Source organism: Conger conger, chromosome 11, assembly GCF_963514075.1.
Source record: "Conger conger chromosome 11, fConCon1.1, whole genome shotgun sequence".
Classification (NCBI taxonomy): domain Eukaryota; kingdom Metazoa; phylum Chordata; class Actinopteri; order Anguilliformes; family Congridae; genus Conger; species Conger conger.
In genome coordinates, this window is record NC_083770.1 from 49,016,926 (window position 1) to 49,040,002 (window position 23,077).

The following is a 23,077-nucleotide window of genomic DNA, read 5'->3' on the forward strand; positions in this document are numbered from 1 at the left end:
ACAGTGACCTCCCTGACACCCGAGCCGAGGGACGGCCGCCGAGGTCGCTCAGCGCTCTCTGCCTCACACCGCCTGGGACTCGCCTCCTAACGCCTAATCGCTCTCTCTGCCTCACACCGCCGGGGACTCGCCTCCTAACGCCTAATCGCTCTCTCTGCCTCACACTGCCGGGGACTCGCCTCCTAACGCCTAATCGCGTTCTCTGCCTCACACCGCCGGGGACTCGCCTCCTAACGCCTAATCGCTCTCTCTGCCTCACACTGCCGGGGACTCGCCTCCTAACGCTTGCAGGCTATGAACCCCACGGCTCTAAAAATCCTCTGTTTCCGCCCGGACGACAATACAGCGACACCGAATGTATGGTTTCCCATGGTTACATGCACGTGAAGAGAGCCTATAGCACTGGCTAGGTTATTTGTAGGCAGACAGGAAACAGCCCTAATGCGGACGGCCTATCCCTTTAACAAGATCAAAACTCCAACAGGACCTGTAAAAACAAGCAGTTCTCCGGGGCAGAAGGTTTTAAATGAGCCATTGTGTAAACATGTTTGTGTGCCGGCTCGAGTGCGTGGTGCGAATGTCCCGGCCAGAGCTCAAGCCTATCGGCCTATCAGCTCAAACTCCAAACGCTGCTTTCTCAGAAACACAATGTTTCCAAACAAACTGCAGAGAGGGTTCTGGTTCCTCTAGGGCAGGGGTCGGCCGCCCCGGTCCGGGAAAGCCGCAGTTTGTGCAGGCTTTCCTTGTTACTCAGCACTAAATTGATCAATGATGGCAGTTAATTATACAGTGAAAACAGAAAGCAGCACGCTCTGCGGCTCTCCCAGATCAGGGCTGTTGCCGACCCATGCTGTACACCATGGTATTACTTCTCTTAAAACACCCTCTACCTGCACTGGTCCTGAAAGGACCAAAACATGCTCTACCTGCACTGGTCCAGAAAGGACCAAAACACGCTCTACCTGCACTGGTCCAGGAAGGGCCAAAACACCCTCTACCATCACTGGTCCAGGAAGGGCCAAAACACGCTCTACCTGCACTGGTCCAGGAAGGGCCAAAACACGCTTTACCATCACTGGTCCAGGAAGGGCCAAAACACGCTCTACCGCCACTGGTCCAGGAAGGGCCAAAACACCCTCTACCATCACTGGTCCAGGAAGGGCCAAAACACGCTCTACCTGCACGGCCCCCCCCTATCCAAAGCAGTGGTCCCTCTCCACCCAAGAACACAGCACGTGAACACTCTTTGCCTCCACATTACTATCCATCTGTAGTAGCAAAAAAACACCCCCCACCCCCCCATTACCACCACACACATGCACAAATACCCCCTCTCCACAGGAGTCCCTTTGCAGGCCTGTAAAGCATCAAAACAAGAGGCGAGACGCCCATTAGTCACAGTCCTGCTGGACCAACTAACACTCAAGGTCCAGCACTGAAAATCTCAAGAAGATTGTATGTGTATTGTTTTAGAACAAAGTCAACATTCACAGCTGAACTCTTCTGTGTCGAGTGGCTATTAACCTTTTAACCCTTTCCACTTTGGCCACCAAGAAGGCAATCTCAGCCTATTTTGTACTAGTCATATAAAAGTGTCAATATCTCAATAACTATTCACTGCACACACATGGTTGGAGACCTAAATTAATGAAGAACTAATGGCTCACTGGGTACATACGTTATTTCACTGTCTCAGTCATCCAAACAAAACATTGTGTTTCTGTGAGGAGATCGATCGGTCCGTTGAGAGGGGTTGCGAGCACACAGGGGATTGTGGGTATTCACATGACAGATAAAGCCTGATGTGCTCTTAGCCATGCCGAGGCGCTGAGCCTCATCGTGTCTCTCTCTCCCTGCAGAATATCGTGTGCACCATGGGGCTGAAGTGGTACCCCCAGCCCGAATCTCTGCACTGCATCAAAGGCTGTGAGGTAAGCACATGACATGACCTGCCTCTTCCTATCTCTGACCCTTCTTTTACAGTCTGTGAAACTCGCTGTGGGTCCAACATTCGCCCGACTCTACCAAAACGAGCCCCTGACCTTTGACCTCCTCTTCAAGAGAGGGGTCGTGCCATTGCTGTCCTCCCATTGGTCGAGCCCAGGTGGTTTTGGCTCACGTGAGCTGAGTCATGCTCACACCAGAGACTTCCCCGGAGCAAATGACTTTGGCGTGTTGATTGGTCAGCTTCCTGCCAAATGCTTTCATTCGCAAAATGGTTTTGTTTGGCGTGACCTTCTTTGGGACTCCTCCCGGTTGAGGGAGGTGAAAGAACAAACACGTTAGCGATCCAGCAGTCCTGAGTGGACCCTGGAACGTGGGTTTGAAAGTGTTGAGCTTGTGTAACTACAGGATATTTATTGGATATTTATTCATAACTGGATGTGTGCACTCGGTCACAGGATGTGATGACCGCCACCTCCTCGCAATTGCAGGACCGGTAATCCCATTTTCCTGAGAGTCACCTGAAGCCACCGCTTGCGCTTTTGTCTTGCTGTGCTCCCTTCTCCTTTTGTCCTCCTAGACCAGGGGTGCACAACATCGGTCCTTGAGGCCCGGTCTGCGTTCTGGTTTTTGTTCCAACAGCTATATAAATGGACCCTGGTTCAAGCCTGTACTTAAGCACAGTAAAATCATTAGGATACACTTGCAGCCTGCAGCTGTAGCCGGTACTCATACAACATGTCAGATAAGACATGATCGAGTCAATTAAATCATTTAGACCAGGGGTGTCAAACTGAATCCCCAGGGGGCCGCGGGTTTGTCTGCGGGTTTTTACGGTTTCCTTTCAATCAGCTGCCAATTAAGGCCAATTAAGGCCTTGAGAACAAGGCGTGTAGATACTTTAACCAGTCAGTGACTTGAATGAACCCAGAACACCCCAAAAACCAGCAGACACTACGGCCCTCCAGGACTGGAGTTTGACACCTGTGATTTAGACCAGAAGTCAGGATAAAATCCTGAAACGGATCAGCCCTTGTTGTGCACCCCTGTCCTAGGCTCACCCAAAAGGCAGCGAGGCAGTGGCAGACAGGTGCCAGGATGTGTCCATGGGGGTAGGCCTTTACACCCGTATCTCTGGGTTAGCCGGGGGCTACGAAGGCAACCAGCGGCTGTGTGTGGCCACGGGGAGGCAGGAGTCTTGGTGACGGAGAGCCTGTGTACTGGCGAGGGCCTCGCACACCAGGCTGCTTCACAGTTCACCACGAGGGCTTAGCCAGTGGTAGCGAGCTGAACGCCAAAAGCGGGAGATTCGCAAGCAGATGGGAAGTACGCAGGCACCTTCCCTTCAGCTATGCACTGATGCTCGAGACGCATCATAACACCCTGTGGGCATAACACACAGTCACGCACGTGCACACACACACACAGATACACACACACACACACACACACACACACACACACACACAATGACAAATGACAGTCATCTGTCCCGGAGGTGGAAACACTGGGGGGATTTTGAAGACCAGGCTTGATACGGTGTTAGATACAATTGAGCTTCTAGGCAAACTAAGCAGTAGGTACACTTCAGTTGTCGGAAAAGGCTGGGCTCAGTAGCCTCTCGTCATTATGTTGTGTTACAGTATCCCGTTCTTTAGAGTTAAAGACGTAAGAGACAGAAGGTAATGAATGGTGGACGGTTTACGGCTGCCCGCACTCCCACCACGAGGCCCATAACTCACCGATCGGCCAGTAAAAGCTGGCATGGGCTTTTCCTCTCCCCCACCCCAGTGGGCTCGTTTCTCCCCTTTCAACCTGGAGTCCTCTCAATGCTGCCTACGTTCAAACGCTTTCTTTTCACACAACCTGGAGTCCTCTCAATGCTGCCTACGTTCAAACGCTCTCCTTTCACACAACCTGGAGTCCTCTCAATGCTGCCTACGTTCAAACTCTCTCCTTTCACACAACCTGGAGTCCTCTCAATGCTGCCTACGTTCAAACGCTCTCCTTTCACACAACCTGGAGTCCTCTCAATGCTGCCTACGTTCAAACGCTCTCCTTTCACACAACCTGGAGTCCTCTCAGTGCTGCCTACATTCAAACACTCTCTCCTTTCACACAACCTGGAGTCCTCTCAATGCTGCCTACGTTCAAACGCTCTCCTTTCTCACAACCTGGAGTCCTCTCAGTGCTGCCTACGTTCAAACACTCTCTCCTTTCACACAACCTGGAGTCCTCTCAATGCTGCCTGCGTCCAGACGCTCTCTGTCTGCATGGAGACCAGGTGAAACAGCGGAAAGTAGAAGTGTACCAGAGTTTTTACGAGTAAGCACAGGGGCTGGGGGGCGGGGGGTGTTTGTATGGTGGGGTAATTTTGGGTGAGGGGGGTGGGGGGGTTATTGGGATATCAACTTGCAGAGGGCAGGTGCATTGAGCCCATGGACTGGGAGGGCACTAGCTTGTTGCTGGGGGGGGGGGGGTAGGATAGGAAGAGGAATTTGATTGGATATTTCCAGATGAAAATTTCAGCCCAAAAGTGTTTCTGAAACAGGCATCGCTCCAGGCTGTAAGACGTTCATTTCTCTGAGCTCTGGGATTCCCAGGTCAGGATGCCACCTGCGTAGCTCTTCAGTCCCACAGCCAGGAATGACAGAGGACCAGGAGTGACAGAGGACCAGGAGTGACAGAGGACCAGGAACCCAGCTTTAGGATGAACGAGCAGAGGAGCTAAAATACTGACAACACTTTCGTGTTGTATTTCGTGATTCCGTCGCGCATCTTTTGGTTTATCAAGGGGACACTTGTTTGAAAGCACTTCCAGATTGTGAGCAAAGCCTCCTGTAGTCACCAAATGGCCTTCTTGTTTTTACAGATCTTGATAACCCCTGAGAAGGATGATGTAATTGGAACTTCAGCCAATCATAACATTCCCACTGCAGAATTTTGTCAGGTGACAGAGGGTTGGGAAATACGATACATTTGAGGATTTTCCCTCTCTTTATCTACAGAGTCACATTAATTACCTAAATTAAGGACACTAATTTGCATTCCTTCTCGGTTAAACGCAACACTGCAATAACACCGTGAGATAAAGGAGCGAAGAGCGATGGGAAATCAAATGGAATGGTTACAGTGCTGTGGAAAAAGGGTCTTTCCCCAGTTGGGTCTATAAAGACTTGCCACCGCACGCTTATGGCCGCTCCTGTCACTGCTCCTCGGGGAATATCTGACTCTCCTGACACTCAATCTTACATCACACAGGGCGCCTCCTAACCGCGTCTCACCATTATGCTGTCTCGCAGGTGGCTAGAACTGTCTCCGCGTCTCTCCGCGTCTCTCAGCGAGACGTAATGAAAACCATTACTTCCTCTCCTCTTACACTTCTGTGTGTTTACAAATTAGCGTGTCGCATAACAAAGCAAAACATTTAGGAAAGAATTGTTGATGTAGAAATGTAGAAAAATGAAGGTGCTGTGTTAATGTCTACGCCTAAAGGGCTTTTCATCGCGAAAGGGTGCCTCTTTGAGCTGAATAAAGAGCTGCTTCCCCTTGTTGTTAAGTCAAAAAAAATTTGAATTTGGAGGACGCATTGTTCTGACCCAGATTCTGGAGGTGTGTGTGGTAATAAGTGTGCTGGGCTTGAGGGATAGTTGTAGCGGGTAGTGGGTAGAGGTTTGCAGGTGTGCCAGGCCGTATTTTGTGTGCTTGTCAAGATGGAAATGTGCAGTAACTCCCATGGGAGACACATATAAATTTAATAGGCCTTCAGTTTCCCCATTGAAAGAGGCCTCTTCTATCCACGCGACTGGAGAACCAGCTCAGTTTTTCCAGGGCAGAATAACTGCAACAGGCCTGAGCTATATATTTACTCCTGCGCTGTGTATCTGAACATGTGGGGGGGCCGAGGGGATTCTGGGAGAGTGTGTGTAGACAGCTGTGGGATATGTAGGGTGGACAGTGGTTCTGGATGCACGTACGGGCGTGCCTGCGTTTTCTGCATGCTCATACACGCACATACGTGTAAAGTATGCGTGTGTATGCAAACACGCGCATGTAGACCTGTGTGTTAGTATGTGCGTGGGACTGAGGGGGAGGAGACTGGAGTCCTTGTGTGGCCCTGCATTCACATGTTTAAGTGGTGTGGCATAGATCCAGTTGTACTGTAGATAATAGCACCTTTGGCATAAAGGGTCTATTTAGCATGGACGGTATTTTACTTAACCCTTTTGTTGTCTTTTGGGTCAAAAATGACCCGCCACTATGTTCAACAGCAAAGAAAACCCCCTAAATGCTCTATTTTCAACTTGAAATTTCAAAGTTTGTGATGAGTGACAGGTTGTTTCTTCATGTAAAATAGATTTGGGGTTGGCAATTCAATTAAGCTGCTTTATTTGAGGGGTTTAGTGAAGGCTGGTCATTTGTTACCCTTAGGACAAGGGGAGTATACAGAATGTTAAGACTACACCAGGGTTAATCTACTGTAAGTGCTTGTATCTGAATTTTGTAAAATTGTTTTTTTGTTATTATGATTATTATTAATGGAAGTAGTAGTATTTAGCTGTTGTTAGTGGTAGTTATGTAGTTCCAGGGGTGCTCTACTAACAGTTGTTTGTGCAGTTACCAGCAGTTACCCATCAGCATGCTCTATGGTTCTGTCGTGTGTACGGTATTTACGCTTTTTAACCGTGTCTTCCCCAGCCTTTCATGGGTGACAATTACTGTGATTCCATCAACAACCGGGCGTTCTGCAACTACGACGGGGGCGACTGCTGCCACTCCACCGTCAAGACTAAGAAGGTAAGCCAACGCTGTGACCTTTAACCGTTGGAAAAAAACGCCTTTTAACCTTTCGGAAAGCTGCACGCTGTGGGGGGAAACGCCGCGCGGCGGTTAGGGAGAGTGTGGGGAGCAAGATGACTGGTGGAAACGCTCCTAATTTGACAGCGTTTTATTAGCTTCCCCATCCAGCGTTGAAGGCAATTACGCTAAAAAAAGCCTTAATTTTTTATTAAAGCGAGCACGATTTTGATTTTCGCATTAGCGTCAGAGCCGTGCAGTTTTCCAAACCAGTGCGGGCCACAGAGGTGCCTCCTACCTCTAAGAGAGGCTCCGTGTTTCTGTGGAACAATCCGGAAAAGCAGGGGGCTTTCCTACATCTGGACTTTCATTAGGGCCTGTTTCATTGTTTAATGTAAGCTTTTCCAGTTAATCATAAAAAACCAAGGAAACAAAAAGTCTTGAGTTGTGCGATTTTGGAAAGTGCTGGCGGATTTAAGGAAACAAGATTAGATTTTATTATCGGTCGTGCCATTTGTTCTTCGTGCTGGGTCTCCCACACCCTTTTACCGCGCGTTTTCCTCCGGCTGTTTTCCTCGGCTTCCACGTTTGCTCCCGCTGGAAGCCCCCCAGCTCACTTAATTTAGGATAATTTACTATTCCTATTGACCAGACGTATTTAAAAAGAATAAAATAAGATTGATCGTGCACCGCGACGAGCTATTTTTCCCTCTGAAAGTGTGCGGTGGAATCCACTTATAAAGCAATTATGGGCTGCCGTGACTCATAGACGCCGAGTGGCTGGCGTCAGGAGTCGCTCCTGGCTTTCGCCCTCCCGCTAATCCCTCTCGAGCTCGGCCCGTCGATCGCGATGGTCCTCCGTGCCACTGTAAACTCCGCTCCTCCCCCCGTGCGTCTGACGCCCGGGAGAGTCCACATTAATCTCCCCCCGGGTAGTGAGTGACGAGCTGTGAACACAGAGGTACCGTGGGTAGAGTACCTGCTGATGACTTCCACGCTGAGAGCCGTTAACCGCGTGACATTAAACGGTACGGTACGTCGCGTTTCTGGCGTTTGGCAGGCCGTCTCGTCCACGGTGACCCACACCGCAGTGCGTAGCCGTAACCAGGGCCAAGTGCACTGAAAACCCTGGGGGAGGGCAATTCCACGTGACCACATCGATAAAAACCTGAACCCCGTAGATTAATCTGATGAGAACACACCAACCGAGAAGCAGCAATAAAACAATTTTGGCAAATAGGACGCAATGAATAGTTAACAAGTATACGCAAGCGTGATAATTACAGTGGACAGCATAGCTATAATGATAACCACAAATATATCATTTTAGACATCGTTCCAACCCCAGTGGATCGCCACACCACAACTATAACAATGAGCAATATCACTGAGGGAGATTTCTTCCAGCTGCATGAATGATAGAAAGGCTGACAGCCAATCAAAATCCATCCGAATTTACAGGGCGTCATGTTCAAAATGGCTGGGCACCACTATTTACAAAACGTTATCGTTCATCGGTGTGAATGCTCACATCGTTATGGTTATCACCTATAGTTATAGTTCTTTAGCGCCTGAAAAACCTTTTAGCACAAGCAGAACCCACATGACCACAGCACTGATGAAAAGGCCACTTGATGAGGACACGCTGTGAAGCATGGCCGCTCTTGGGGGCAGTACTCCTGCTCCGGGAAACGGTGAGGGTTTACTTTGGCGTACCCATCTCACCCTTTCCCGTGCAACACCCGGTGTGTTGTGAAACATCCTTTAACGGCTTTTGGACAGGGTTGTAAAAAAAAAAAAAGATTCTACTTTTCTATAAATCATGAAGGAACTTATAAAGCAGACAACCATTAGCTTTTTCACACCACAGGATTGCCCAAGCTAGTAATAAAATTAAGTGAATATCCTCCCTCCAACTGACTGCGTGCCTGTGTGTGTGTGTGTGTGTGTGTGTGTGTGTGTGTGTGTGCTTGCCTGTGTGGGTATGTGTGAGAGTGTGTGTGTGTGTGTGTGTGTGTGTGTGCCTGTGTGTGTAGATGTGTGTGTTTGTGTTGAGTGGTGAGAGGTGAGTGCTGTTTCTATACATGCAGCAGGCATTTTAGTGAATTCAGCTACATTAAAAAATACATTTGCAATGAAAACATTTGTTCCTAGAAAATTGTAAGGAGCTCATTGAACCTGCTGTGGGGATATTGAAAAGTTATGGCAACAACAACATATCTCTCTCCCTATCTCTCTCTCTTGCTCTCTCTCGCTATCTCTCGATTCCTGAGTAATAGTTGTACCTAACTGTAACCCCCTTAGTTTGTTGGACCTTTGGGGAAATTGAGAGTTTCGGTCGACCGGAGGTCAGTAGACAGTATAAGGAAGCGGTGACGTCCGTTCCATATCCCAGAGTTCAGTGGGCACCTCCCGCAGCCACGGTCATGTTAACTGGATGACATCATCATGTGGGGACAGGGCGAGAGCGTGATATGGTCACGCTAACCTCGCGGTGGAGGCGCTACACGCCGTTACCCTTTCACACACGGTTTATTTGCGGTCCGTGAGCACAGTGATGAAGCGGAGACAGTGAGACATGAAATCATCCCGTGCGTTGCCTCCACTCGTGCCGGCCCCCTCCCACCTCCTGTTACGTAGTCGTGGATTTCGCGGAGATCCCAGCTCCTGTTTGCCGGAGATCCACGTTGCATCATGCTCGGTAGTGACGTTCTGTATTAGCGCCGGCTGCCAGTTGGTTGTGTGGCGAAGATAGATAATCTCTGGACCCCTGCGGAAAGCCCGTCAGTACAGCAGGCTCTCAGGACCAGGATCCTGTTTGAAGAGCTGAGGGAGATTCCCCTCGACTACAGGAGAAGGAGTCTCTCTCTCTGACTCTCTCTTCCTTCATCAGCTGAGGAAATAACGTGAGAACCGATGGTGTGTGTGTGCGTGTGTGTGTGTGTGTCTTTGTGTGTGTACGTGCATTTGCGTGTATGGGTGTGCTCGTGCGTGTGTGTGTGTGCATGTATGCATGCGTGTGTGTGTGTGCGCATGTGTGTGTGCGCATGTGCGTGTGTGTGTGTGCTTGTGTGTGAGTGTGCTTATGCGCGTGTGTGTGTGCGCATGTGCGTGTGTGTGTGTGTGTGTGCTCGTGCCTGTGTGTGTGTGCGTTTCATGCGTGTGCTTGTACGTGTAAGTGTGTGAAATATTGCATTTTACGCACACGTGTGTGTTTGTGACCTACTCGTGCCCTCCGTCAGACGGCTGGTGCTTGTTAAATCAGCGGGGCGGGCAGGCTTCCAGTAGCAGGCTGAGCGCCAGGAAATGGTGTCTGGCCCCTGACTGGTCCCTGCCTGTGACAGGTCAGCCGGGCCAGCAGGGGGCGCTGCGTTACAGAGCGCGCCCCGTAACCTGAGCCGTTTGATCGCGCGTGGGGGGGGGCGTTTGTTTGCGCGAAACCGGCGCTCAACCTTCAAAATGCAGGGGGCTGGGCGTTGGGGAATTCTCTGTCAGGAGAAGGGTTGTGGGTGACGGGTTTGTACAGAAACACGGTATGGAGTGGCTTGATCACGGAGGGCGTTAATGGCTCATGTGGTGCTCGACCTTCGAGACGCAGGGAGCGTGTAATTAATTTAAAGTTAAACACTAAAGAAGGAACACAACAAAAAGACGTCAAAGAAAGAGTGGTCGAACTGGGATTGAGAGGGAAAGAAACAACAACGGAGGATACAAATGGTCAGAGACAACGTTCTCTGACGACGGTTACATTCACCTCATGCTGATCAGGGCCCCACCCTCCCACCTCCCACCTTGTGTCCCACTGTTCTCCTGGAAGTTTCTGGTCTCTACCCCCCCCCCCCCCATCCCACAGGCCCGTCGTCTTTTCGGTGTAGGTTTTGACTTATTTCTATAGGAAAACTTCAATTGTGCTCCAACAAATTTGAACGCAATTAAAGATCCTGAGATAGAATCTGATGGAGCGATAGAGCAGTTCTCAGCGCTGGGCGGAGAAACTCGCAAGTGCTGTCTGTGCCATTTTGTGCGTCATGTGGGCACATTTTGTATCTCTCAAAAGAGATGTTTCTGTGTTCTATCTGTACTGTATGAGCTATTGTGAGCACACACTTAAAATGTTTTAAATATGCAAATACAAACAGGACAAATTTGCAGTCGGGTTCAGGTTCAGTGACAGAAAGACAACTAGAAAGCCAATTTCAAGGAGTACATTTAGTGTGTATGCGTCACAAGCGTGATTTGTGGAAAAAGGCATATTCTAAGTCGCTTCAGGGTTGACGGGTTGGGCACATGAAACGGTGGGTCATGTTGCTCTCTAAATGCCTGGCAGCTTCCTCTCTGATAGCTTCTGAAGAGGACATTACATCTATCATCTTCTGTTCCTGTTCCCAGGAAACAATCGACATTCTAAAATACATTTTGAAAGCTGCTCTAAAATTTGTGATGTAACTTCAGTGATCAGCGACCAGAAGCCAAAATTTTCAAAAGGTGAAAGTAAAAATAAGGGGATTGTAAAACAGGCCGTATATCACATGCGTAGAGATCTTAAATCGAGTCTTTCTGGCGGTTGGTGTGTTTGATGAGACACTGCCTCAGTGCGGCTCACAGATGGATGGAACGATTGCATCCACAAACAACCTTCGGGAAGCTCAGGGAAAGCACTTTGACCTGTGTTCCTTTGATGGCCGCTATTTTTTTTAGGAAATTATTATCAGACTGAGGAAAGCATGAAGTTCCAGATTAGCAGTGTAAACAAACAGTCCTCGTAGTAGGGGGGCACAGTTTTGTAAACAGATTCTAATCAGAATATAAGAGCATTTCATGTAGTATTAACATTCAGGGCACGTGCAGTTTAGGTCCTCCTCTAAGGAGAGTCAAAGCCTTTGTTACTGTAAAACTTTATATGGTATGGCAGCAGGATATGTACTCTATATATTCAGTTACTGTAAAGGCAAAAATGTATATATGTTTATTTTATTAAAGTGCAGACTCTCCATACTGGGTGATCTGTGAATGAACTCTTTACTAGTAATAGTTCAACATTTCAAGAGATCAAAAGTAATTGGACAAATTAACATAGTCCAAAATAACATCTTCGTATTTAGTTCCTAGTTGCAACTTTGCATTTGATGACTCCCTGAGGTCTGTGATTCACAGACAGCACCAGACGCAGGGTATTTTCTCTGGTCACGCTCTACCAAACTCGTGCTGCAGGCGTCTCCCGTTCCTGTTTGTTTGTGAGTCATTTTGCCTTCAGTGCTTTGCTCAATCGGATGGGCGATCGACCTGGCCCGGTCGAGATCATTCCGCCTTTTCTTCATTCCAAACTTCCTGGTTGCTTTTGTCAGTGTGTGTGTGGAGTCATTATCCCGATGCTGTCCGATGAGTTTTGATGCATTTGGCTGGATCTGATGAGGTGTTTCTCTACACTTCAGCGTTCGTCCTGCTCTTATCCGCGGTCCCGCCAGTAAACACAAGTGAACCGTCTCCAGTGGCAGCCATACATGCCCTTAATACTACCAGCACGTTTCACAGATGGGGGGAGGGGGGTGTTTCGAGTAATGATAAGTTAATGTCTTTCTACTACTCTTACCTCTTTGGTATTGATGAATGCTCTTCTCATCTGTCCATAAGACTTTGTTCCCACTTTGTAGCCACTTTATTGTGCTTGTGAGCACAAATGGACCTTTTCCTCCTCCCTTTCCCGTCATCTCCTCTGGCTGTGACGGAGGGTCTCAGCTCATTTCTATTCTATTCTTGTCTGCGACCGTGAGTGAAAATGATTCTATTTTGCATTCTTTTCTACTGTAATACAAATGTTTTCATTACAAATTGTATTATCAAGTTGACAATTTGAGTGAAAAGTTTCAGTCGAGCTGGCATGGACTCCACAGAAACTGTTGATCCATCTTCTCCCAGCATTATTTGTCATTGCGCCAAAGAGCATCTTGTGATGTTACTGAATGCTTGGCGTTTGTCAGTCTTCAAATGCCTCCATAAATGTTCAGAGGGGTTGAGGTCAGGTGGAATGCACACTCCTTGCTCTTCTTTGGCCTCAGTAGTTCTTGCAAAGCTTTGAAGTAACTTTCTTTTTTTCTTTTTTTTCTTTTTTTTTTTACTTTCTGTTTATTTCCAGGATTACAAAAAAATAAAAACATTTGGATGTGGTCTCAGACCCTGCTGTATGTGCTGTATGTGTATGTTTACCCTTTTTTAGATTTTAGGAAAGAGCAGTAAAAAAGGAAGTTAAAATGTATACAGTATTTGCAACATACAGTGGGTTTCAGAATTATGGGCACCCCTGATACATTTTATTGACATAAAAGTAGTTTTCCCATATGTTTGAAAATAACATACAGATCATTATCCATGTGTATCATATACAGCCTTTTTTCTCCTTTTTTGTGCCAATTATTCTGGAGCTCCCTGTATGCGTGAAAACAGAATTATATATCATCTTATGTACGCACACACACACATATATACACACACACACACATGCACATACACACATACACACACACACACATACACACACATACACACACACACACACACATACACACACATACACACACACATACACACACACACACATACACACACATACACACACACACACACACACACACACACATACACACACACACACACACACACACACACATACAGTGGCACTTCCTGGAATCTCCTCGCCCTCTCGCCTTGCTGTTTACGGAGACTTCTCCGTGACTTTTCGCTTCTACGTTTGCTTTCGCCGTCTCGGAATCTGCACCAAAATTAAACCCTTTCAACGGGAGCCATCGCGAACGGAAAAATAGAACCCTGGTCATCGCTCATAAACCTGTTGTCGTATGATGTTGACACAGTCTAGGCACACAGACTCAGAAGGTTGTTTTTCAGTGAGTCACCCCAGAATCAGGACTCCCGTCAATGGTCACTTTTGTCTGGTGTGGGGGTCATGACCTCATGACCTTTGCATGACGTTCCAAAGGGCAGTCGTAGCCTCACACCACCATGCAGTCATACCCTGACTGATGTCAGAACTGCTACTGTTATGTTTTCTGCGGTTATTTGATGGAGTCAATGGTAATGTTTGTATGGAAAATTGCAACTCAGGGATAAGCTACAGTGTGTGTGCGTGTGTGTGTGTGTGTGTGTGTGTGTGTGCGTATGCATGTGCGTGTGTGCGTGAGAGAGAATGAGAGAGAGAGAGAGAGAGAGAGAGAGAGAGAGTCAACCTCATAGTATTGTTTGTCTGTTGGATGGTCATGAGGAGAAATTTGAAGTTAAATTTGAAAAATTTGTATTGATAGCTGTGGGGGGGAAAAGTTATTTGACCATTTGACCCATTATTTATTATATGACAAATGCACAGACAACGACAATTTTTGCATTGTCAAGATTCATTACAAACTCTACTAACAGGTGTCTTGGCTCCAGAATGATCAGACAGTGTGGTTATAGTTTGCCACATAAAAACTGCTTCTGTTTTCAGGTGTTTCTCTGAGCATGTGTGTATGTGTGCCTATGCTGTGTGTGTGTGTGTGTGTGTGTGTGTGTGTGTGTGTGTGTCTTAATAAATCCTGCTTCGTAAACCTCCCCGTATTTATCTTTCCTGCCTGATTGGGTTTCATTGGATTAAATGCCGTTCTGGTTGTGATGATTTAAGGTTAGTTTGACTGTAAGTAATTGAATTACACAGTCATGGAACTGAGGCTCAATGATGACAAGGCATACTGCAGGACCTTCTGAGGAGACAATGATGTCTCCAGGCATGGAGGTGTGTGTGTGCGTGTGTGCGTGTGTGTGAGTGTGTGTGTGCATGTGAGTGTGTGTGTGTGTGTGCGTGTGTCTGTGTGTGTGTGTGTGTGTTTGTGATAATCATGTTATTGTTCCAGTCATAAATTGCCTCAGCCTGGGGACTGTTTTTCCACACGTTGGGCTGATGTGTGTGTGTGTGTAACGTGACCTGTCCGTGCGTGTGTGTGTGTGTGTGTGTGTGTGTGAGTGTGTGCGTGTGTGGTTGTGAGTGTGTGCGTGTGTGCGTGTGTGTGTCTGTGTGTGGTTGTGAGTGTGTGTGTGTGTGCGTGTGTGTGGTGTGTGGACCCCTCCTCCTACATTAACCTGTCTGTGCGGTGAGCCCCACTCCACCGGGTGGAACGTCCTGATCCTTTACCACATCCGGACATCCTGATTCATATCACTCTTTTTATCCGCGCTTCCTCCTGAGATGGGTTTTATTGGACTCGGGTTAAGATGCTCCTGCCTTTCAGCTCGGTGAAGAAAACGGCAGAAGCCCTGTGTGGGCTAGTTATTAATGAGTCTGACAAAATATGGAATACGGGACTTCTGGTAACAGCATGTGGGACTCGTTGTATTGCTTTTCAATGAGCTCCTTACATTTGTCTGAGAGCGAATGTTTTCATTACATGTGTGTGTGAATGCCAGTCCACTGCTGGTGCCACTCGTAGCTCTTCCCCAATTGGTGGGTTGGGCTGCTGGGCCCTGGGATATGTTCATATGAACATGTAGATTGGTCGGCAACTTCCACAAAAAAGATCCACCGCGCAAATATTTGCAACTTTATTTATTATGCAGAGTGTTAACTCTGATGCTGACTCGTTTCAGCCAGTGACTTCCTGAGAGCATCATGCAAATATATACACATGTATGATTTCATTTAGCTGAATTCAAATTTACTAAAAGGCCTGCTGCATGTATAGAAACAGCACCCACCCACCTCCACTCAACACAGACACACATGTCCACACACACACACACACACACACACACATACACACACATGTGGTGGGTAAGACTTTTCAGCTCATGAAAAATGGATGGAGAAGATAATGGAAAAATAAGTAATGCCTTCTGCAGTTAGGATACATCTTACAACTAACTGAACGGTTCAGGTTTCACTCTTGGTTAAGCGTCAGAATTCTCTTCTGGTCCTGGGTGTTGCTGCAGCCTACAGGTGTGGTGTCATTACCAGTACAGAGAGCAGCGTTCATTGGTGGTTCTACACCTGGGTATGACAGGGTCTCACCTCCCTTCTGGTCCCACTTTTCGGCCCGGTTTCACAGAGCAGGGTTGCTAAGCAACGCGCAGCTGCGTGAGTGCACCAAGTAAAACCCGGAGCCCTCATGAAACCGGAACGTGGACTGAAGTAATAAAAATTGTTCCGGGTCTTTCTCGGTGCAGTTATCCGGCTAACTCTGTGACCCTGCTTTGTGAAATCCCCCCTCCCTCCCCGGGGACTCAAGCACGCCCGTTTCTGGCAGAACGTGCCGCTTGTAAACAGCCCTACATTTTGATGTTGTTTCTGGCAAAGGAAGAAATGGTTGCAGGGGCAGCAAGAGGGCATTCCTCCACTTTCCCCTGCCCAGGAACAAGGCCCCCCTTGTGCTGTACTCTGGCTGCAGCGCACCCACGCTGACGTCAGAGCAGGCCACAATGCCCTGCTCGGGTTCGAGAGCCCCGTGACCTCACACGTGGCAGCGCCACAGGGAGACTTCCGCACGGAGTAACTTTCAGCACCGTTATTTTAACGGTTTGAAATTTTAATATTACTCCACAGCAATCAGTTATGCTTGGAAAAAAAAAAAAAACAACAACTGCCAGATTAATGAACTAAGAAAATAGAAATAGCGTGATGGTATTGGGTGGTCTGATTAGATCTCGCTGCAGGGGACATGGTTGTGCTTGAGTAAGGTGCCGTGTCAGGGCAGATTCAACAGAGGAACTTCAACAGCTGGTGTGTTGGCCCAGGTCAGAACGGGAGTCCTGTAGAAAACCTGTTTGTGTCCGACAGGAAGGCATGGTGTGGGCATTAATATAGGACATAATACTTAATACATTTTTTTAAAGAATATAAACATATGGGGCAACATTGGCTCAGTGGTAAGAGCAGTCGTCTGGCAGTCGGAGGGTTGCTGGTTTGATTCCGCCCTAGGTGTGTCGAAGTGTCTGTGAGCAAGACACCGAATCCCCAAAAATGCTCCTGGACAAGCTGGTCAGTGCGTTGCGTGGCAGCCAATCGCCGTTGGTATGTGAGTGCGTGTGTGAATGGGTGAATGAGTAGCATCAGTTGTGCAGCTCTGTGGATATATAAATGCAGACATTTGCATGTTAAAAAATGAACCAAATGAAAAAGTAAGTATTTGTGTGGATGACTGTGTAAACATGGCCGCCGTGTCCCCTCCAGGTGATCCCGTTCCCCATGTCCTGTGACATCAGAGAAGACTGCGCCTGTCGAGACCCCCACGCCCAGGAGAACATCCCCGGGGGACGGCCGCGCAACCTGGGCTGAGCTCCCCCCCCCACCCCCCGGGCTGAGCCCCCCGCCAATGCCCCTCCGTCCCACCCCCCCACCCCTCTGGGCTGAGCCCCACGCCACCCCCGCGCCCCTCCGTCCCACCCCCCCGCCCCGGGCTGAGCCCCAAGGCCAGCGCACCCCCCCCCCCACCACCCCCCTCGGCTGAGCCCCAAGCCAGCGCCCCTCCGTCCCACCCCCCCCCCCCCATACTTCACCCCCCTCCCCGGCAGAGAGGGGCAGATTGGGAGAGCCATACATTCCTCGACATGCTGCTTACAGACGTACCTCCCTCTGCTCATAACCACACCCCCACATTTATACCAGCCTGCCTTTCTCCGCCTCATCTGGAATCCACGCCAGGATTAAAGTGGGTCTGAGTTACACAGCGACAATGACAGCGACAACAACAGCAACGGTAAAGTCCATTTTAAAAAGGAATGAAATGGAAGAACAATATCATTGGAAAAATGAAATTGTGAAGAAAGGACAAAGAAGAAAACCGCAACAAGCAAACCGATGTAGACTTTTCAGCAGTGGAAACAAAACATCAACTCAAAGCTCGGATAGCATGATTGTCTAGTTTTGTGCTGAAGCTTTAGTAGCCATTTTTGCGGGCTGTGCTATAATGTCTTTATTTTTTTAAGAACAGGAGAAACAAACAGAATTATGGAGAGAAAGGAGGGGAGATAAAACAACATGCCAAAAAAACAAAAAAACAAAAAACAGCTGTCAGTTTTGGTACACTCATGATGAAGGGGCTATGTATCAACATTTTACCCATGAAGAAAGAAGGGTAACACAACATAGAAGGGAGAAACTAAAAATTGAGGCTTTGACCTTTGACCTTCATCTAAAGGTCGTGTGAAAGGTCAGCTTCGCCTGCTTCACTAGTCCTTCCTTTTATATTTTTGTTTTCATTTCTTGTTGTTCCCTTTTCTTTACGGTTTTGTGTTTGCAGTTGAAAGACAGGTTTTGTTGTCGTCTTAGGGCAGGGACGGAGGCAGTCGGGGGAAGAGGGGGGTTAATCTCTTCATATTCAACCAACGATGGTAAATGTAGAAATAAAATGATTATGGCGGCTGTGGCTGGGGGTCGTGGGTGAGGGAGAGGTCAGAGGTCACTGTTGGCGCTGGCAAGATGCGAAGCAAAACCCCTGATCGATGGGCAATAGAGTATAGGCAGATGGAGGATAGAGAGGGAAACGGATGGAGGATGAAGAGGGAAACGGATGAAGGATAAAGAGGGAAATGGATGGAGGATAAAGAGGGAAACGGAGTGGTTGTGTGTTGTGTGGCTGTTACTGCTGCTGCTAGTCTTGCTGCTATTCGCATTACGGCCAAACCCAACTCTGTAGCCCGTCCCAGGGACATGGGGTTGTCGGACAGCATTTTGCCTTAAAGCTTACCTCTAACCATCTGTGAAACATCAGTGTACAATAGCTTTGTGTGTGGAAATGCATGGTAATACATACCACACTCACACAAAGTAATGCCTTTAATTGCACATGTGATTGGTGTGTGTGTGTGTGTATGTGTGTATCCACACAAACACAAATGTCCAGTTCCCAGAAATAGGAAATAAGTCAGTAATCCAGAAAGTTCCAGCAACCTTTGGGTGGTGACCTCTGGCCTGCCAATGATGAAAACCTCTCTCTCTCTCATCTCTCTCTCTCTCTCTCTCTCTCTCTCTCTCTCTCTCTCTCTCTCCGTCTGTAAGAAACCACACAACTCCCTGTCACCCACTCTCCATCTCTCTGCTCCTGACACACGCACACACTCATGCACGTTACCCGGAACTTAAATACAAACGCAATCTCTCAAAAAATGGTTCCAAAAGGAACCCTGTGTTTCCATAGAAGAAACCTATTTAGATCAAGGGTTCATTGTCGGGCAAAACGGTTCTTTGTCTGGGAGTGTTCACATTTCACACCTATGATAGGGGGCTCCATAAAGAACTAAAAAGGGTTCCTCTATGGAGACAAGCCAAATAACCTGCATCATCCATCTCAGAATGGGGTTATCTTCGCAATCCGTTTGCAAATGTTTAAGCATCACACAACATTTTTTAAACAAAATGAACAGGGGCCATGTTAGAGAGACATCCCCCCTACCCTGTCTCCTCTCCTCTCCTCTTCTGGTTCTCTTTCCCGGTTATAACTGTGGCTTCTTCCTGGTCGCTACCTGTGTCGTTAGGGACCGTCCGTTGCCGTGGAGCTGAAGCTGTCGCGCTGACGCACAGCTCCAGGACAGCGAGTCGAGTGACCGAAGTGAGCTGAGCGAAAATATTATAAGAAAATATTATACCATGTTGCATAGGAGAAGTTGGCAGGTGTCTGTCATTTTGTTTTGTTTTGAAAGGTAGTTTTCTGTAGGTGCAACATTTCCTTAATGGTCGTTTCGTGCATCGTAGGAAGGCATAAGGTAGATAACATTGTGTTGTTTGTCTTTGAAAGGTGTTTTTTTGTTGTTTTATTAGATTTCTTTTTTTCTTTTTTTTTTTTTACAACCTGTACCCATATTTAATCAGTATTTGTATTATTGACCTCAGTTACTGCACTTGATATTTGTACAGACATTTAAGAAGAAAAGAATGAAAAAAAAAAACATCTACTTTAAAAAAAGCTGCTATGGTCAGACAGGTAATTTTTTAAGTTCATATTTTATTTTTTATTATATATGTATGTATATTATTATTGTTGTTATTCTGATTGTTATTATTTTGAACATTTCTATTGTCGTTGCTTATCACCTGAATTTATAGAGTAGAATGATAAGTCAAAAACACACAGATACACTCAAATAAACAATGATTGTACTAAGGATATAGCAGCTACCAAAATGGGACAATCAGACGTGAGAGGGTGTCTTTTGGAAAGAATAAGCCAATGTTCAATAGCTGCATGGTCTGCTTAGAAAAAATGCATTTCCCAAAAAAACTAAAAATAAATAAAATAAACTAGCAAGCAAGCATGGTACTGCAGTGCAACAGACCGTAGGCAAGGTAGTACAACAGCTTTGAGAAACATAGATATATTTTTTTTATAATTTTTTATTTCACATATAGCTCTGGTAAAAGAAATGTATAATTATGTGATAGTTAATCCATATGTGCTTTTTTTTTGTTGATACTGTTAAACTACGGTATATGTAATTGTATGCAACAATACTGCTGCTTTCAAATGAAGTATTAACAATGGGGAAGAGAGGGGAGTGCACAAACTATAACCAGTATACAATACCAGTTTGTACCCGTTCACGTGAATAGATACGTATATATCTCTGTATATGTATATCAAACAGACTGTCAGATGCATTTTGAATCCCGGACAAAAGCCACACAGCCAATCTGTTTCCTCAAGACGTTTCACAACATTACAAAGGACCTTTCTTCAGTGAACTCAGAAGACATCGGTGCTGGACCAAGCTGTACACCTGTCAACCTCTTTCAGTCTCTGTTTATTTGCATCTCTCCTTTATTTGATTCTTTTTTTTTTTTATCCTCACCTCGGAAACATTTTCATAGCTGTCTGGCAAAACCTCCAAACCCAAACTGTGACCCGGAGCCCTGTGTGTGGTAGGGCTGCTCTGGTGAAACACACATCTCATTGTTCTTTGTCGGTCAGAATTAATTGTCTGGGTTTTTTTTTTTTTTTTTCTTCTAAAGCATCATATCTTTTGGAAGCCATGGAAAACACAACAAATCAAATTAAGTTTCAGAGGAAAAAATGTTGTGAGGGAGAACAATGCTAACAGTCTACTGTAAACACCAGGCTCTTTCCTTGTACCTCATTCCTGTAAAGTTTGCTGCTTCTGTTTTTAGGTAGTTAGTAATTTAAGTCTCCTAGCAATATATAATGGTGTAAATAGTAGAATTATTTATTGAGAATGTCATCATTTTTTTATTTATATTTACACAGTGTTCATCTAAGTTATTTTTTACTTTGCCATTGTAAACTTATTTGGTGTGAACAGGATTCAGAACTGTTTTTATTTTCATGTCATCCCTTTTGCTCATTTTATTTCTTCTTCTCGTTATAAACTACAGGTCTAACCTTACTGCAAGAAAACTAAATTCAAAATGAAAAAAAAAAAAAACCTTTACCTTCAACAGTTGTTGCTTTATAATGAATGCCAATGTTACAAAGACAAAGGAATTTCTATGTGTACAGTACATAAAGCTCATATGCACGCACGTACGAACACACACACACACACACACACACACACGTAACGCCCATGCATACAGTACATACCATGTAAACACTTTCTGTGGGATATACAGGTGGACACAATGAAAGACTGTGTCTGTCCCTGGCATTTAATACTTTTGCAAATAACAGCTAGTTTGTGACATACACATCACACATGCAGACACACACACACACACACCTGTATGACATGTCTGGAATATACAAGGAAAAAGTCAGTCGTGTGTTGTCCAAACCTGACGCAAATCTTCCCCTTTCCCCCATTCTTTTTCCTCTCTCCTGCACGGACATTTCAGAATGGAGTGTCTGGAGAAGTCAAGAGGGTCAATACCTAGAGCCCTGTGTGACTCAGAGGCCCCGTCTGTATACGGTGGTGTTCAGTGGGACTGTGTCCAGGTGGGCTAGACTGGGGAGGGACTGAGGGTGGGGGGGGGGGGGGGGGGGGGGTTTATGAGGGACCTGTCCTGTGGGTGCTGCCCTGGGTGTGGGTTGTGAGAGGCCCAGGTTGAGGGTGTTGTGGCTGTGGTTGTGAGGCCCAGGTTGAGGGTGTTGTGGCTGTGGGTGTGGTTGTAAGAGGCCCAGGTTGAGGGTGTTGTGGCTGGGTATGGTTGTAAGGGTGTTGTGGCTGGGTATGGTTGTAAGAGGCCCAGGTTGAGGGTGTTGTGGCTGTGGGTGTGGTTGTAAGAGGCCCAGGTTGAGGGTGTTGCGGCTGTGGGTATGGTTGTGAGAGGTCCATGTTGAGAGTGTTGTGGCTGTGGGTGTGGTTGTGAGAGGCCCATGTTGAGGGTGTTGTGGCTGTGTCTGTGGTTGTGAGAGGCCCATTTTGAGGGTGTTGTGGCTGTGGGTGTGGTTGTGAGAGGCCCATTTTGAGGGTGTTGTGGCTGTGGGTGTGGTTGTGAGAGGCCAGTGTTGAGGGGGCTGTGCTGTGTTGAGGGTGGACTGACCTGCTTGCTCAGGTGTGTGGGCATGCATTCACAGCTGCCCCTGTGTTGAGCAGCATTGCATAAAAATACAGCAGTGGACATTTTGACATGTTTGTCTCTCCAGCATAGAGAATCAGAAGAAATATGATTCTTATTAATGTTGTCAAGTATTTTCTTGAACACATTCAAGAGTATCTTTTAAATGTCGCGTTGGGAAGTTCTGAGGAAACAACAAAAAAGTGAACCACTGACTTGTATTGACACACACAATGGTGTCATAAGCACATTCATAACATTGTATTAAGTCACAAATCAAAATGAAATCAAAAGCTACATGACTTCCAATTCTGAAATTGTGCACATTTCACGGAGCTATCATATCAGAACATACAAGAAATTCAAATAAATTTCATACAGTGGAAAGTAAATATCAGCATGCAATGTTCCATAATAATGTCATCCTTTATGACAGTTTCCAATCAGTTGTATTAAGCTGCTGTGTGTATGAATGATTGTGAATGCTATGATGTAATCCTACATCGTGTTTATGAATTTGTGGTGTATGTCTGTACAAAGGCTTATGAAGTATTACCTCATTGTCGTGTCAGAAACATTCATGAGATTATATTTCAAATTCAAAACATGTTTTTGCAACTACTTCCATTTTGACCATTAATAAGATACATTTCATAACACGCTGTCACGTTTTAATTCTTCTTAGTCTGTACATTTATCATTAAATTTCAACATTTACCTTTGCTCTTGCTGTATACCACTACACATAGTGTGGAACAGTTTATTTCCAAATTCAGTAAAAATTACTGTACTGTGCTTTCTAAACCATAAATGTAAAGGTATGCGGGCTATACATTTACAATTGGAACGGTG

The 23,077-nt window shown here is 46.5% G+C and overlaps 1 protein-coding gene across 1 annotated transcript in view; it reads left to right on the forward strand.

Moving 5' to 3' along the window:
- Window positions 1–17,080, forward strand: part of LOC133141018 (pappalysin-1-like) — a 133,126-nt gene extending 116,046 nt beyond the window's left edge. The window contains exons 20-22 of the mRNA XM_061261371.1: window positions 1,860–1,931; window positions 6,643–6,741; window positions 16,949–17,080. Of these exons, the coding sequence (XP_061117355.1) occupies window positions 1,860–1,931; window positions 6,643–6,741; window positions 16,949–17,053 (276 nt within the window). The 3' untranslated portion in view covers window positions 17,054–17,080. The remainder of the gene's footprint in view (window positions 1–1,859; window positions 1,932–6,642; window positions 6,742–16,948) is intronic.
- The last annotated feature ends 5,997 nt before the right edge of the window (window positions 17,081–23,077 follow it).